This window comes from Erythrolamprus reginae, chromosome 4 (assembly GCF_031021105.1).
Source record: "Erythrolamprus reginae isolate rEryReg1 chromosome 4, rEryReg1.hap1, whole genome shotgun sequence".
In the NCBI taxonomy this organism is placed as follows: Eukaryota; Metazoa; Chordata; class Lepidosauria; order Squamata; family Dipsadidae; genus Erythrolamprus; species Erythrolamprus reginae.
Genome location: NC_091953.1, coordinates 111056471 through 111072989, shown reverse-complemented (window position 1 = coordinate 111072989; position 16519 = coordinate 111056471). Strand labels below are relative to the sequence as shown.

At 34.6% G+C, this 16519-nt stretch overlaps 1 protein-coding gene across 1 annotated transcript in view; it reads left to right on the top strand.

Annotated features, from left to right (window-relative positions):
* Window positions 1–16519, top strand: part of DOCK9 (dedicator of cytokinesis 9) — a 148969-nt gene that overhangs the window by 40533 nt on the left and 91917 nt on the right. Inside the window, 6 exon segments of the mRNA XM_070751200.1 lie at window positions 5226–5342; window positions 9981–10070; window positions 12686–12768; window positions 13559–13625; window positions 15817–15912; window positions 16116–16250. Coding sequence (XP_070607301.1) covers window positions 5226–5342; window positions 9981–10070; window positions 12686–12768; window positions 13559–13625; window positions 15817–15912; window positions 16116–16250 — 588 coding nt within the window.

Below are 16519 nucleotides of genomic sequence, written 5' to 3'. Positions count from 1 at the left end.
TAATGTCAGGAAACCGTTTTCAGGAAGCATATGCAAAAACAATAATGTGTGTTGAAAATCTTTCCACTGAACAATATAGAACAACTGCTCTTTCAAATCATTTTGCTGACAGCATGGACCCCCTGATCCAGGACAGCATAAAAACAGAATATTGCTTCAATTATGCTTCAGATTTGTTTGATATTTGACTGTAAAGACTTCTTCAGAATATGCTTGGTAAAACTGAAGGAAGGAAAAACAAGGAAAAGGCAACACGTGGGATGAAGTGACAGGATCAGCAAGATGATTAAAGTGTCCTGAGAAATAGCTATTAATTATTACTGAAATCAGATCAAGGTGAAGAACATTTGTCCATGTAATCTTCATGAGTTAAACTTGATTTCATGACATTTCAATAAGTATTGAAATTGGAATTAGAGGAGAAATCCCAAATCCGCAGTTAGAGGAGAAAACGCTGGAGGAAAGGGTGTGCCTCTGTGGAAGTTGCTTTCATTTCGTTCATTGTATATTGATAATGTGAAGTCGCAGTGTAAAAAGCAGGGTGTCCAGCAAATCTAAAAAACAGGGAAATCGTGGAATTATCAGGGAAATCGGTGGTTCAGGAAATATCGGAATTATCAGGGAATTAGTGAAATAAATGGAATAAATCAGGGGGGAAAAGCAAACTGTATTAAAATATTTAAAAGTCAGGGAAAAATCATGTTTAAAAAAATGTATCGCGCTGCCTGGCAGAGTCAAGCAAAAATGAGCATAACTGTGGCAACAACTTGCTTCCTCAGCTACTGATATTTCTCCATGGCTTAGCCATTTGGTATGACATCATCTATGACCACGCCTTAACTAGATCACAAGTTACAGAGAAATGTCAGTGAAATATCAGGGAATTTCAGAATGCTTTCCCACTGGACACTCTAAAAAAGTCTCTCACAAAATTTGGAGTTAAGTCTAGTATTTTTGTAAAAAAATGGCACATAGCCTGCTGTCTCCCCACTTTTTTCATTTGTTAACTTTTTACTTCAGTGCAAACAAATTAATTGAAAGTCTGCATCAACACATTTGAACTTGTATTGTCAAATTGCTATTGAACAGTGACTTCAGTTCTTACATTATAAAATACAGTGAGGATTTGTAAATTGTGAAAAGCAATATATCTAGTACTGATGGAAGAGAATATTTGTAATTCAGAGTCGAACTGTAGCATCCTTGCTTCACTCTTAGCTTGGTGGTTTTTCTGCAGATATTTCATGGTGCACTGATGATCTTACCTGGTTTGGTAATGAAAATGTCTGCAGGAAAACCCCCAAACTCAAAGAACAGCACGGATTCCACAATGCTTTTAATATTTTAATCTAATGTTTGGGTGAACCATGAAGATATGAAGTCTTTTATAAGAATATTTTAAAATTGTACTGTAATAATATTCTTGTTATTATTCTTCAGCCTTGAAAGGCGGCATTTAAGGCGTGACTTGATCGAAGTGTATAAAATCATGCATGGGATAGAAAAGGTGGATAGAGAAAAATTCTTTTCTCTATCCCACAATACTAGGACGAGGGGGCACTCCCTAAAGCTCATAGGTAAGAAAGCGAGGACAAATAAAGGGAAATATTTCTTCACCCAGAGGGTCGTTGGTTTATGGAATTCACTTCCAGAAGTCGTCGTGACAGCTGTCAGTCTTGATAGCTTCAAGGCAGGTTTAGGCAGATTCATGGATGCCAAGTGTATTGGTGGTTATTGAAATGGATGTTCATGTGCCGCCTCTATGTTGGTTGAGGCAGGCGGGATTTCCTTGAGTACCATTTGTTGGGGGTCAAGGGAGGGTTTTGCCTTCTCTTTCTGCTCAAGATCCCCATGGACGATTGGTGGGCCACTGTGTGACACAGAATGCTGGACTCGATGGGCTTTGGCCTGATTCACCATGGCTCTTCTTATGTTCTAACCCATATTCAATTCAATAGCATAGAAAAAATAAATTATATTTTTTTCTGCTTTGAAAAAAAAGAACTCCAAAACTTATTATTTCTGTGTAATGTGTTGCCTTTTTAATACTTAGTGGATTGTAAAGTACAAACAAGTATAACACAATATAGGAAAAGTTAAACACTGAAGCAAAATAATCTGAGTTAAGTATAGCTGATAGGAAACAAAATACCAACAGTTTTATTGCCTAAATATAATTAAATAATAATAAGATAGTTCAAAATAATATTAACTTTAGAACATTAATCTTTTAGATTTCATTACCTTTGTAAAACTAAAATAATTTTGAAAAAAAGAATGTCAATCCAAATTGACATTTAATTGTTAAATATTTGTAATAAAGGAAGCTATTTCTATTTACGACAATTGAACCTAAAATTTCTATTGCTAAGTGAGACAATTGTTAAGTGAGTTTTGTGCCATTTTACGACCTTTCCTGCCAAAGTGGTTTAGTGAATCACTGATGTTGTTAAGTGAATGGTTCCCGCATTGACTGCTTGTCAGAAAGTTGCAAAAAGTAATCACATGATCCGGGCGCCGCAACTGTTACAAATATGAATATGCATTTTGATCATAAGATCGTGAGAATGCTGTAACTGTCACAATGGTGAACTGTCATGAGACACATTTTTTAAAGAGCTGTTGTTACTTTAACCAGTCACAAAATTAACTGTTGTACGTCAGGGATTATTTATAGAACTACTACATTGTAGGTGGTAATTGTGACAATAATAAAATATTATTGAAGGTTCTAACTTATATTTTTCTCTATATATTTGCTTATTGCCTTTATTACTTCACTATTAGTTAGAAAGGTAATTTATTACTTAGCCAGTTGTAATAATGGACAATAACGGTTGAACTGCGTTTTAACAGTTTTATACTTAATTATCCATCTGTAGAAGACTTAGTTTAAGTATTCATTTCTGTGAAAGTATTTCTATAGAGCTATACATGAACTGACATATAACTGTCTTGGTACATTTTCGGAGCTAAATTAATTAAATGAATTAGTTGAATAAAATATTGAACTTGTTTTATAATTAACAAAAAATATAGATGTGTGTTTTCTGGGGGGGGGTTCCCCATTGTTAGTGCCCCCTATTTATATTTTGCTCTTTTACTACGTTTCTGCAATGGCTAAGTGAGTATTTTCAAAGTTAATTTTGTCTGTATATATATATATATATTTTAAAATGTGGGTGGTGTTATTCTTTAAACTCTGCTGTAATCTGCTGTATCAACAAAGCATATTTTCCTGCAATAATGATACATAGTGTGCAGTCTTAAAAAATAGTTTGCTTCATAGTCTTAATTCTGTAGCCCCTCCTTCATAATGAATCTTTCAAAACATAACCTTTTGTTCTTTTGAACCCCTTCCAATAACATTATTCAAAGACAATATCTCCATGTGGGAGGCATTAGACTATGTGAAGTAATCTTCTTTGACCAACCTAGTTGCAGATCACTGTGCTTCTATAACACTTTTCTAAGAAATCATTACTCTAGAAATACTTTAGAACTGTATTTCAATCTAGATTGGAAATGCAGTATATTTTAAATCTAATTTTACGTAATTCGAATTGGTGGAATTTAAGCTTTCCTCAGTGACTAAGATGCTGAGCTTGTTGATTAGAAAGGTCGCCAGTTCGACAGGTAGAATCCCTAGCGGTGCCTAATGGAGTAAGCTCCCATTACTTGTCCCAGCTTCTGCCATTCTAGCAGTTCAAAAGCATGTAAACATCTCCGGGATATCTCCGGGACAGCTTCTGCCGCACGAATCCCAGCGACCAGTTAGGTCCCACAGAGTTGGCCTTCTCCGGGTCCCGTCAACTAAACAATGTCGTTTGGCGGGACCCAGGGGAAGAGCCTTCTCTGTGGCGGCCCCGACCCTTTGGAACCAACTCCCCCCATATATCAGAGTTGCCCCCACCCTCCTAGCCTTTTGTAAGCTCCTTAAAACCCACCTATGTCGTCAGGCATGGGGGAATTGACATTTTCCCTCCCCCTAGGCTTATAAAATTTATGTATGGTATGCTAGTATGTATGATTGGTTTCTAAATTGGGATTTTATAAATTAATTAAATATTAGATTTGTTACATTGTATTATTATTGCTGTGAGCCGCCCCGAGTCTGCGGAGAGGGGCGGCATACAAATCTGATAAATAAATAAATAAATAAACAAACAAACAAACATACAAGTAGAAAAATAAGGGCCACCTTTGATGGAAAGGTAACACTGTTCTGTGCACCTCCGACTTTTAGTACGGAGTGGGTTCTACTTACCTTCCCTGCCAGTTTGCATCATGGTAGAAGTGCATGTTTTGTGTGCGAGTGTCCCTTCTCTGAAATGACTCTCTGTGCATATGCAGAAACCTTTGCACATGTGCAGAAGTTTTTTGGTTGGCAATCTGCAGTGAGTGGAGCACCGGTTCGGCAGCATGGACTGCCGGTCATCTCTGCCGGTTTGGCTAGTGGCAGAAAATTTCCGCTACCAGTTCTATAGAACTGGTCTGAACCAGTAGCAACCCACCACTGGTTTAGGCATTCCAGCATCCTGCATGACCATGGAGATGTCTTCAGTCAGTGCTGGCTCTTCGGCTTTGAAACGGAGATGAGCACCACTCCTAGAGTCGGAAACGAATAGCACGCATGTGCAGGAGAACTTTTATCTTTACCTTTACCTTTAAGGTTTTCATTTGTAGATTGTATGCCACTCTGCGACAACGGGCAGCCAATACATTTTTAAAAATTATAAGGTTCTTGGAAATGACTTAATAGGTGGATAAAAAGATGAAATCCAGTCTAACTATCACTCTCTATCCCATATATACACATCTTACAATGTGGTTTACATATAGTTCTGAATCAGTTATTGCAAAACAAATTAGCTAATCAATTAAAATTCAATGACCAGGAAAACTCATATCAATTAATGGAAAGGCTATAAGCTGAATAAAATCAATTGCATTTGTTTCTTTAGACAGAGTTGAACTACATATTATCTTGTTATATAATACTTATTTTTCTATATATGTTTATAAACATATAATTTTAAGTTCAAAACTATCTTTTCTTGATAAAAGAAGTATTTTTTCCACTCTCCAGTGTAAATAATGATATTTAATTTTGAGTAATCATATGTAGGATTGTATTGCATAGGTTTATGAATATGTATTGCATCTTAAAATATATTTAAGTAAAAGCATAAAAATACATTCATCAATTTTTCCCCTCTTTTCAGGCAAAACCAAAGCTAATAGAGCCAATAGACTATGAAAATATAATTGTTCAGAAGAAAACTCAAATAATCAACGATGGCTTGCGTGAGCTGCTACTTTTTCCATATGATGATTTCCAGGTACTTGTAATTTTTTTATGAATGTTGAATTAAATTTTTTATACAATACTATAATACTAAGGCTTGAAACAAAATAGTTAAGACAATGTAACCGATCTACCAGTTTCTAATATTGTACATCTGTATGGTTTAGGTATATCATAAATAAATTTTAAAAATGAATCAACTCTAAGTAATTTTTGATGGGTTTGTTAGTTGACTTCTCATAATCTGTAGCTATTGGTGTATTGTTATCTTTCTGTTTTTGAGCTTAACATGATTATTGATTATTTCTTCTTAAACAGGATAGGACTATACCACCTGATATGATTCCTTTTATATTCCTTCTCAGTTTTGGAAATCCAATCATCTCTTCGGAGAATTAACCCAAAGTCACTTGTGGGTTTTTAAGTGATGTGGAAACACAGCTTTTAAACACAGTGTTTAAAAATACATAGTTTAACAGTGGATGGATAAGTGTGTTTGTTGGTCATTTTCATAGTGCCGTTTGTTTGCGCCCACTCCCCCTGACGTGTTGGCGTTAATTGTATATTCTGATATAAATCTGATTTTCATTGTTAATCACAGTTTTGAAAATCAACTCCAATTTGTTTATGACATTGTGATTATTAGCCACAAAGAGTCCAAAAAAGCCAAGGAGTGTTTAAATGCTCAATGTGGCAAGTAGACTGGTTGGTCTGAAAAATTAAAAAGAAAAAAAGGCTTATGAAACTAATTTTACTCATCTAAGCAAATTTTGAGCCAGTAGAGAATGCCAACTCTTACATCTACTTTGGCCAAGTGTTCAGTACACAGACAAAATTGATGAAGAGATATCATTTGAGGTAGCTTTGGTATAGGTTAGCTTTCATCCAACAGAAAGCAAGGATGGAAAGATGATCATTTTCAGAATAAAATAATATAACATAAATGATAATTTATTGATACATTTTTGTGGCTGCTTAACTCAAATTATGTGACATGCATATTTTCCGTGATTATATTTGTTCACAGACTTTGAAAGAAAATGTAAATGGCAAAACTAAAAAAAAACAGGTTTATTGTAGAGTTAAACTTTTTATTTTTACATATGACTAGTTTTGCCTAAATAATTCATATTTTTTAAAAAGGGCATTCCTCTTTTAAAATAATTGAACTATTTACCTGTGTGTTTGAAGAAAACTATATTTAGTAGATAAGAAATATGTTGAACATTTATGGAAGGAACCACATCAAATTCAGGAAACAGGTGTGACTATAAACAATAGGAAATGCATATGTACTTTAAAAGTTAAACATCTTGGAATTTATTACCAGAACATTGACCCTCTACAGATTTAACATTGTCTTAAGATCTTTCTAGATTTGGCTGTTATTATGAATTGTCTTTACCTCCTCCATGCAGTATTTCAGAGATGAGGAATAGGGGGAAGGAAGGGGTCTTGTAATGACCCATTTATAATTCTCTGTTTTCTAATCTTCCCTTAATTTTTTTGCATCAAATACATTAAGTGAAAAAAAATATGATAGGACAAAAGCCGTCATATGAAAACAGCCTTAGATTCATTTAGAGAGAAAAACGCTCTATGATATAAAAATAATTATCCGTGCCATTTATATGCTGCCCAACTCCCAAATGACTCTGGGTAGCTTTAGCTTTACATTCTGCATACTTTTATTATAGTATTAATATTTGTACTGAAGAAGTACGTTGGGATTGGCAACTCCATTACTAAGCAAAGTGGTCATTAAGTGAGACAACACACGACTGTCCTGTTTAGTGGCTGGTTACAGTTGTTAAGCAAAATTCCTACAGTCATCAAATGAGACATCATGTAAACATTACATACAACATTCTGTCTATTTCCCCATTGGTTGTTGGAAGCCATCTGGGAAGGCCCACATGATAATAACATGCATGCAAATGCAAGCACTGGTCATAAGTTACTTTTGTCAGCACCTTAGGAGCTTCAAACAGTGGCTAAACTAATGGTTATTAAGCATGGACTACATGTATATGTGTATTATTATTATTATTATTATTATTATTATTATTTATTAGATTTGTATGCCACCCCTCTCCGCAGACTCGGGGCGGCTCACAACAATAACAAAGACAATGTAAGAACAAATCTAAAACCCCATTATTAAAAACAAACATACACACAAACATACCATGTATAAACTGTATAGGCCTGGGGGAGATGTCTCAGTTCCCCCATGCCTGACGGCAGAGATGGGTCTTAAGAACTTTACGAAAGGCAAGGAGGGTGGGGGCAATTCTGATCTCCGGGGGGAGCTGGTTCCAGAGGGTCGGGGCTGCCACAGAGAAGGCTCTTCTCCTGGGTCCCGCCAAACAACATTGTTTAGTTGATGGGACCCGGAGAAGGCCAACTCTGTGGGACCTAACCGGTCGCTGAGATTCATGCGGCAGAAGGCGGTCCCGGAGATATTCTGATCCGATGCCATGAAGGGCTTTATAGGTCATAACCAACACTTTGAATTGTGACCGGAAATATATATATAAAATACACTTCTCTGAATGAATCATATTACTATAAAATGTTTGTTAGGCAAAATTATATATCATAAGGCAATATTTTTTTGAATCAATGTACCACGAATGAGATAACATAAAGAATGTATCCAATATCTAGGGCCCATTACCACCATGAAATTGTAATTTGGTGACGTGGATGCTCCAGCATTGCTGTGACACTATGATCACCCGCAGTCACACAATTGTTATTTCTAACACTCCCTGCCAGATTCCCACAAAGAAAACCAATGGGGAAGCTAGCAGGAAATTGGAAAACTCCCACTCCCAATGCTTTTTTTGTCCACCTGTGGTCATTCTCTTTGTTTAGTTAAGGAAATATATCTCTGAAATGTTGACTAAATAAAGCTTTAGAAATCAACACTGAAATATTCATAATGGCAGTGTCGTTGAATATTATTTTTTTAATCTTACAGTTTTAAGTTTAGAACGAATGTATGACCAATGCTATTATAGGAATCCAAGTAGGGGATTCTGATTGGGAGATATACAATAAATGAACTGCTGCAAAAATATGCAATGATATATGTTGAAGAAATTGATGAACTAAATATATGCTTGCATCCTTTCTTTTGAAAATATTGGAGAGTTTAAAACTCAGTAAATACGCACGTTTTTATATACGTTTGAGAAAACAGCAAACACCATGTGCAAAATATTTTTAAAAATCACATAGGAAGCTTAAGGAATAAAATTTTCTGAGTTTTTAAAAATATGCACAAAGAATATGGAAAGAAAACCTGGTCACCACAATAAAGACATAGAGAACTGAAACAGGAATGTCAGGAAAGTAAAAATTTAAAATGCAACGAACATGCTGAAAAGTATTAAAAGACAAAAAAGGGATTCAGTATATCTACTGCTGCAAAACGTTTACAAAGCAAAATTTATTTCTTTTCTCCAATGGAAAATTTAGTTCTATGAGGAAACTATGACAACAATGAGAAAAATACGAATAAAGATAAAATCTTTATCTTTAAAATCTATTCAGAGTTTCCTACAGATTTTTAGTTTAAATGTCCTGGGCATATGAATTGCTTCCTAGGCCTTAGTTGATTTCATGATAAAGCTTTGTGCATTATATTTAGGAAATCCTGGAGAATTAAATGCAAATATTGCTATCTTTAAAAACAATAAGGAGAGAATCTGAGGAATTAAGAGTCCCTTCTGCCGGACAGCAATATCTGGAAAGATTCTAGACCAGATCATAAAGCAAGTGAACAGATTTCAGAAACAGTGTGGTAATTGCCAGCATGAGCAATTGTTTCCAAATTAACCTTATCTTGGGTTTTGATCAGATTGCTTTGTTACTTAGAATATGGAAATGAGGTAGACACAATAGACCTTGATCTCAACAAAGCATTTGATAATAGTAGTTGTGACATGCTGATTATAAGCTGAGTAAATACATGTATTGCTAAAGAACATTAATTAATAGAGAATGTTGTTGAAGAATTCTGAGGATTTTCATGGATGACATCACATTGCAGCAAAATTTCAATATTTTTATTAATGACTTAAATGAAGGAGTGAAGGAAGTTTACTGTAGCTCAGAATACTTTTAGAACAATAGGTATGGATGATGCATCGGTAATGCAATCAAAGGACTATGGTACTATATAGTGCTGTTGCGACTGATGTGCATTTTAGACAGCAGACTATATAAATGTACTTACTGGTTGCATTAAACACTACCCCAATTTGAATATTGTAGCAAACCCTGGTCTAGAAGTATATTTTCCCAACTAGATACTACAAATCTGAGCATGATCGAATATCATGTATCCAGTTCTAGGACTTGCTTGCGTTTCAACTAATTCTTTAAAATCATTTTTTAAATTCCACCTTTATTATTTTTATGAATAGCTCAAGGCAGGAAACATACCAAACACTCCTTCCTCCTCCTATTTTTCCCATAATAGCAACCCTTTGATGTGAGTTGGCTGAAAGAGAATGATGGGCCCAGAGTCACTTAGTAGTTTTTATTATGGGGTGCTAATTGGCGGAAAGATGCTGGTTACTTTTTTATACATTAAAACTGTAAGGGCTAAACCCCATTCCTGCAAATAAAATTCTTACTCACTGTATTTTTTTCATTAAAGACTGCAGTATTGAAACGGCAACACCAGTATGTATGTTCTACAATTCCAGAGAATGCCGAGAAAGAAGCTTACAGCTTATTTGTAACAGAGGTAATATTTTATTTTGTATCTTTCCAAAATTCTGGGCTACAAAAATTTGAATAGTCGTTAGATAGCATCAGGTTTCTTATATCTCACAGACATCTGGAGCTCATCTGGATTTCTGCAGTCCAGGGGTGGTATGCTTAGTTACTTAAGTCTATATTACAATTTACTTTGTTATTGTAACCAGTCAGAACAACAATAAAGTGTTCTGATTCATCTCCACCCTTTATTAAGAGCTCCAGCTGGCTAGAATAGCAATCTCAAAGTATTATTCAATAAGTCTTTAGAAGCTGTTTGGAGTTTTGTAAAATTTCCTTCCAAACCAGCTGCTTGGAGTGTGCTGGATATTTAAGAAATAAAAACTATTTCAACATTCTGAACAGTATGTTTACTTTGGTATTTCTGGAACAATGAAAGCGGAAAAGAAAATAATGCTTAGTTTGTTTAATAAACGTAGCACAAAATAGTTACATCTTCAACCTGAGCATTTACTTTGACTCTGGTGTTTTTGTGAGAAAGTAGAATTCCTCCTGGAGGATATATTTTGAAACCTCACGTGATATATTTATATCAACATAAATCAAGTTGTCTCTCTATTCTAAATTCAGTCTAATTAAATTGCTACATGGTTGAGCAAGTCAGTTTTTGCAGTCATTTATTGCTATCAGTTGTTCACAATTATGTCTCTTTAAATCACTTCTGGCGGACCTCTTGTTCATTCATATAGTAGTACAGACCTCTAGGGAAATTGCAGTACAGTACAACTCTCCTTTCTATAAAATACTCTACATCTTAGAATGGCTTAGGAAATTGAATGTTAAAATAAATTCTACAGGTTTGGTTTAGTTAAAGTGTGTTGCTTCTGACTTTAATAGAAGTAAAGAACTTTTTTTTTCATTCATCATTTCATTTTAGTAGGAATAGTAATATTTTATTGCAGCTGATGATTAGTTCCTAAGGACAAAGAAAAAGAAAACAAATAGTAAGATAGCAAACAAAAACCACAGTAAAACATGTACAGATTGGAGAAATTAAAGTTTAAGATATTTTTCAAATAGTAAAACAAAACGTCGCCAAGTTAAGAGAAATAAAATCACAGTAAACAGATAATAATCATAAATAAAAATGGAACTGGGGGTGTGGCAATCTATCTACCGGTAAATAGGCTACTGTTAGCTGCAAATAGACATCTTTGTAATAAAAGCAATATAAAAGTATAGTAAATTATAGTAAATTTTAAATTATTAGATTTGTTTTACATTGTGTTGTTATTGCTGTGAGCCGCCCCGGGTCTACGGAGAGGGGCGGCATACAAAAGTAATAAATAAATAGTAATATGGGTTAGTGTTTCAGAACTCATTTGGTACGGGGCAAAGTGTTTATTCAAATGGGATGAGTTTCCCCTGAATAACCTGGGAGGGTATTAAATCATGCCAGAATTAGGACTGTTCTGAAATTTTGGAGCTGTAATAACTGTCCAGGAAGATACCCGGAGTATTGCAGCCAAGTCTGATTCCAGATCCTTACCATGCTGCATAAAGCTTCTTAAAACCCACCTCTGTCATCAGGCATGGGGGAACTGAGATATTCTTTCCCCCTAGGCTTCTACAATTTATGTATGGTATGATTGTATGTATGATTGGTTTTAAAATAAGGGTTTTTAGCTGTTTTAGTATTGGATTGTCGCATGTTGTTTTTACCACTGTTGTTAGCCGCCCCGAGTCTACGGAGAGGGGCGGCATACAAATCAAATCAAATAAATAAATAAATAAATAAATAAATACATACATACATACATACATACATACATACAGAAAGAAAGAAAGAAAGAAAGAAAGAAAGAAAGAAAGAAAGAAAGGATACCACTGCATCTTCATATACCACCATAAGGATTATATTGAGAAATCTAGCAATTTCTACTCTATGACAAATCATAGTAATGGCTTAAAATCACAGGAATTAAGTTATAATGAAGGGAAAAATAACTTTAATTGATAAGAGAAAAAAAGGCATAATCTTTCAATTTTAGTCACTCCAAACAAATGATGGAGTAGGCACAATAGGAACACATGGATACTATGAAAAAGGCATTGGAAGCCACTGAGAGGCAAAGAAAAGCAGGAATGGTCTACCCCCATCCTTCTTGCCTCCCTGAGGTGAGGTCATCAAGAACATAGTCAATGCTATCTCTGTTCCCTTAACTTGGCCTGAAACTTGATTGAAGGGGACCCATTAATCTGTTTTTCATTCACAGTTCTTAAATGCTGAAATGTGACCATCTCCTCTCCAGAATATTTTCTGAAAAGGAAAAGTTGGAGACTGGATGTTGTCTAGATTGGTCAAGCAATGGTCTCCTGAGAAGGAGAGGCTCCACCAGTTTTTTCAGAAGAGCTAATCACACATCCTTTCCTGGGCAGCCTTAATCACCCAAGAGGGACAGGATCTAAGAGACAGCTAAATTAAGATTGACAAGAATCCTGTACACTTCCTGTAACAAAAAAGCCTTTCCCCCCTTTAATTAGCATAGATATAGTGATCAGAGCAAGTACTCAAATAATTAAGATAAATGTATTGTTGCATAAAGATGTGACCTAAAGTTTAATTTTTGTCCCGATTTAAAGTGTATTAAGACATACATCTCTGACTGGCACGTTGTCAATTTCAAACATGAAGATTACTCCGGAGACTTTCGGCAGCTTCCAAAGTAAGTAATTTTTGTCTTAATCTTTATAATACCCGTTGTTAACTTTTAATATTTAATGTTGTAGATTCTTGGAAATAACTTCCATTTCAGTTCTAACATGCCAAATTTGGAAAGTATGTTTTTTTCCCTGGCTTCCAGATGTAATTTCTTAGGATGATTCAGTCCTGCAGTATGGATTTATTTATTTATTGTTTATTTATTTATTAGATTTGTATGCCGCCCCTCTCTGTAGTCTCGGGGCGGCTCACAACAAAAACAACATGGAAAGAGCATTTGCAGTTTGTTTTAATGGTTTTGGGAGAAGCAAGAGCCATGATGCTTATTCATAATTGATCATTAATTTTTAAAATTCCACTTTGGAATGTGAAACATGAATACTAGCACTATTGTATACAAATAGCTGCAGAAATGTATGAAGCTGTGTTAACTATTTTCCTATAAAGGCAGAATGTCAGTACAATGAAGAAATAATATGCTGCACGTTCTCAATTTAAGCAGGTGAAAATTTAACATTGACAGATTACAGCAACTATGTCAACAATTAGTTTAACAGGCTTTTAAATGATTTTCCCTATGTTTGTAAAACAAGTTTAATATTGTTTGCAAATCCTAGCGACATTTGTATTCAAGATACAAAAGCAAGAAAAAAAGCCAAATCGAAACTATTACTACCTTCATATAGGCATTCTCTTTTAGAGTCTCTCACGTACTGTATATTTTAATCATATTTTTATACTTGCAGTATATAATATTGTAATAATTATTATGTGTTATGGTATCTTTTTTTAAGCAAAGGGAACAGGTTAGAAAAGCTTCCAGTCCATGTTTTTGAAGTTGATGAAGAAGCAGACAATGAGGCAAGTCTATTTTGTTGATTATTTTATTTCAGTTTATTTTTAAGTTGTTGTTATGATATGGGCCCCTTTGGCAGTAATAACATGTAAAATGTATAAGAAGTAACTTTATCTTGAAATATTTAAAATATATTGAATAATATATTACTTTGCTCCTGTGATCTGTATTAGGCATAAGTATTTTAAATAGTTTGTAGGTGGAAGTGCATGATTGCTCCTTATGTATTTTCTTTATTATTTTAAAAACCACCTTATAATTCTGTATATTTCCAGATAGTATGCAATATTAAAATAGCATTTAACTTTAAAACACACACGCCATAAATTACCTTATCTTTGTAAGCTACTGTGAATATATATCATAACAAAACATATAAACCCAATAAATAAATAAAACAAGCATTTAAGATTTATTAAAACATTGAAACATATATGAATTCATACACCTTGAAAAAAAACAGATGAATGTACATAGCAAAGATTGTGAAAAATATTAAAATTATTACTATGTTTTTAAGAAAGATTCTTCTCTCTAATACCATCTGCTATTGACATATGGTTCCTTTCTCTTTCCTTTTTGACCCTTAAAAACGTAGTTTCCTTAGTCCTTTTAGAGCAGTGTTTCCCAACCTCGGCAACTTGAAGAGATCTGGACTTCAGCTCCCAGAATTCCCCAGCCAGCATTCGCTGGCTGGGGAATTCTGGGAGTTGAAGTCCAGATCTCTTCAAATTGCCAAGGTTGGGAAACACTGTTTTAGAGAAATAGTACATTACCTCGCTTCTTCCATTTCTATTAGAGTGGCCTTTTGCTTATGCTGATCTAGAAGAACTTACAGCTTTGTTTTGAAACCAGTTCCACGTTATAGATTTATCAAGGGGTGGGCTGTTGCCCGGATGGAGAGGGACACAGTGAGGTAACAAAAATGGAGCTCCACCCCAGAGCACCCAATTTGCACTGAAAGATGTTGAAAGAAAATACAGGGCATCCTGCATAAGCCACGCCCACAGTGTGGTAGTAAAATTTTTGATAACCCTTCAATGGATTTATCTCAGGGAGAGTTTTTTAACTTCTTCTTTGACATAATTTTTTATTGTCAAGCTAAAACATTTATATTTGATTTATGTATTTCTAATTTAAGTTTATATGTCCACTGATTAGAGATTCATGTCTCTGGGCAGCTAACAATAGTTAAAAGCACAATAACAACATATAACAACACCAAAAAAGACAATAGCACAGATTTAATGAGTAGCTGAGGTTAAAAATAACCCTACAACAAGCAAGAGCCGGGGTGGCGCAGCAGGTAGAGTGCAGTACTGCAGGCCACTGAAGCTGACTGTAGATCTGTAGGTCAGCGGTTCAAATCTCATGACCGGCTCAAGGTTGACTCAGCCTTTCATCCTTGCGAGGTGGGTAAAATGAGGACCTGGAATGTGGGGGCAATATGCTGGCTCTGTTAAAAAGTGCTGTTGCTAACATGTTGTAAGCCGCCCTGAGTCTAAGGAGAAGGGCGGCATAAAAATCAATCAAACAAACAAACAAATAAATAAATAAATAAATACTATTGCGTAGGCTCTACCACCTGTCGTATCTGAACCTCTATGCTTAGTGACAAAACCATAATTGAGGCCTTGTGAAAGGCCAACAGCATTGGAACAATTTAACCTTGGGAGGAGCTGCTGTTCCAAAGGGCCCTTTAATTGATGGGACACCCTAATAGACTGGACAGGAACATTTATCCCAGCTAATCCAGTCCTTAATAGAGAGATTGCCTGGCTGTTCTGCCCAAGGTATTTAGACTTTTTTCTAAAAGATAAAGCATTATGAAATCACCTGCAAAATCGCTAAATGCTGTGCTTAACTCAATTCTTTGTTGTATTGCAATCTGACAACAGAAGTAGATTATTTATTTCATTAATGAGATTTAGCTGTATTTTTAGAATTTACTGTAACTTTTATGATATTTCACTGGAAGGGAAACCATAATAAATGAGCATTACAATACTACGTGTTTCTTCTATTGGCAATATTTAGTTATAGTCAATAGTCTTATAGCACACGGAACCTTTCTACATATGGTATTTAAGTTAGATCGAAGCCCTTGTTTATTAGATGTTTTATTTCTTTATAGATTTTTAAAAAGTATTTTAAATGTTTTACTCATGAGTTTATGTGTAGTTTATTGTTTAATAGGATGCTGCATCTCTTGGATCTCAGAAGGGTGGACTTACAAAACAAGGATGGTTATATAAAGGGAACATGAACAGTGCAATCAGTGTTACAATGCGGGTATGTATAATTTTTGTCTATTTATAAAATACTCTGATGCTGTATAATGTGCAAGTACATATTGACTGTGATTTCAGCAATATTTCTTACTGTATTAAAAATATTTGCAATATTATGGGCGCAATCAAAGAGATGCTTTTGGTCTTCTGTGTCACATTGCTTAATATAATTAAATTAATACAATTTAATTTTTCACAAACTAGTCATTCAAAAGAAGATTTTTTCATCTCCTTCAACTTGGTGATGGATCATATAATCTTAATTTCTACAAAGATGAAAAAATATCAAAAGAACCAAAAGGCTCGATTTTTTTGGATTCCTGCATGGGCGTTGTCCAAGTAAGTAGAGAAATATACTGCTTTATATGATGTGTAATGTTTTCAAAAACATATAGTATTTCTTCTAGTGCTTTGGAATTAGACCTTCATACTTATTTTCTTGTATAGAATGTAAATTCATTAAATGCAACAGGGTTTATTTTTGAACCAATTTACTAGAATTGCGCTATTGGTCTTCTGGGTGATAATTTATTTATTTTTAGTTACAGTGGGTTTATGTTTTTATTGAGCAAGTATTATAAAATACTGTATTTTCATAAGAATGTAAT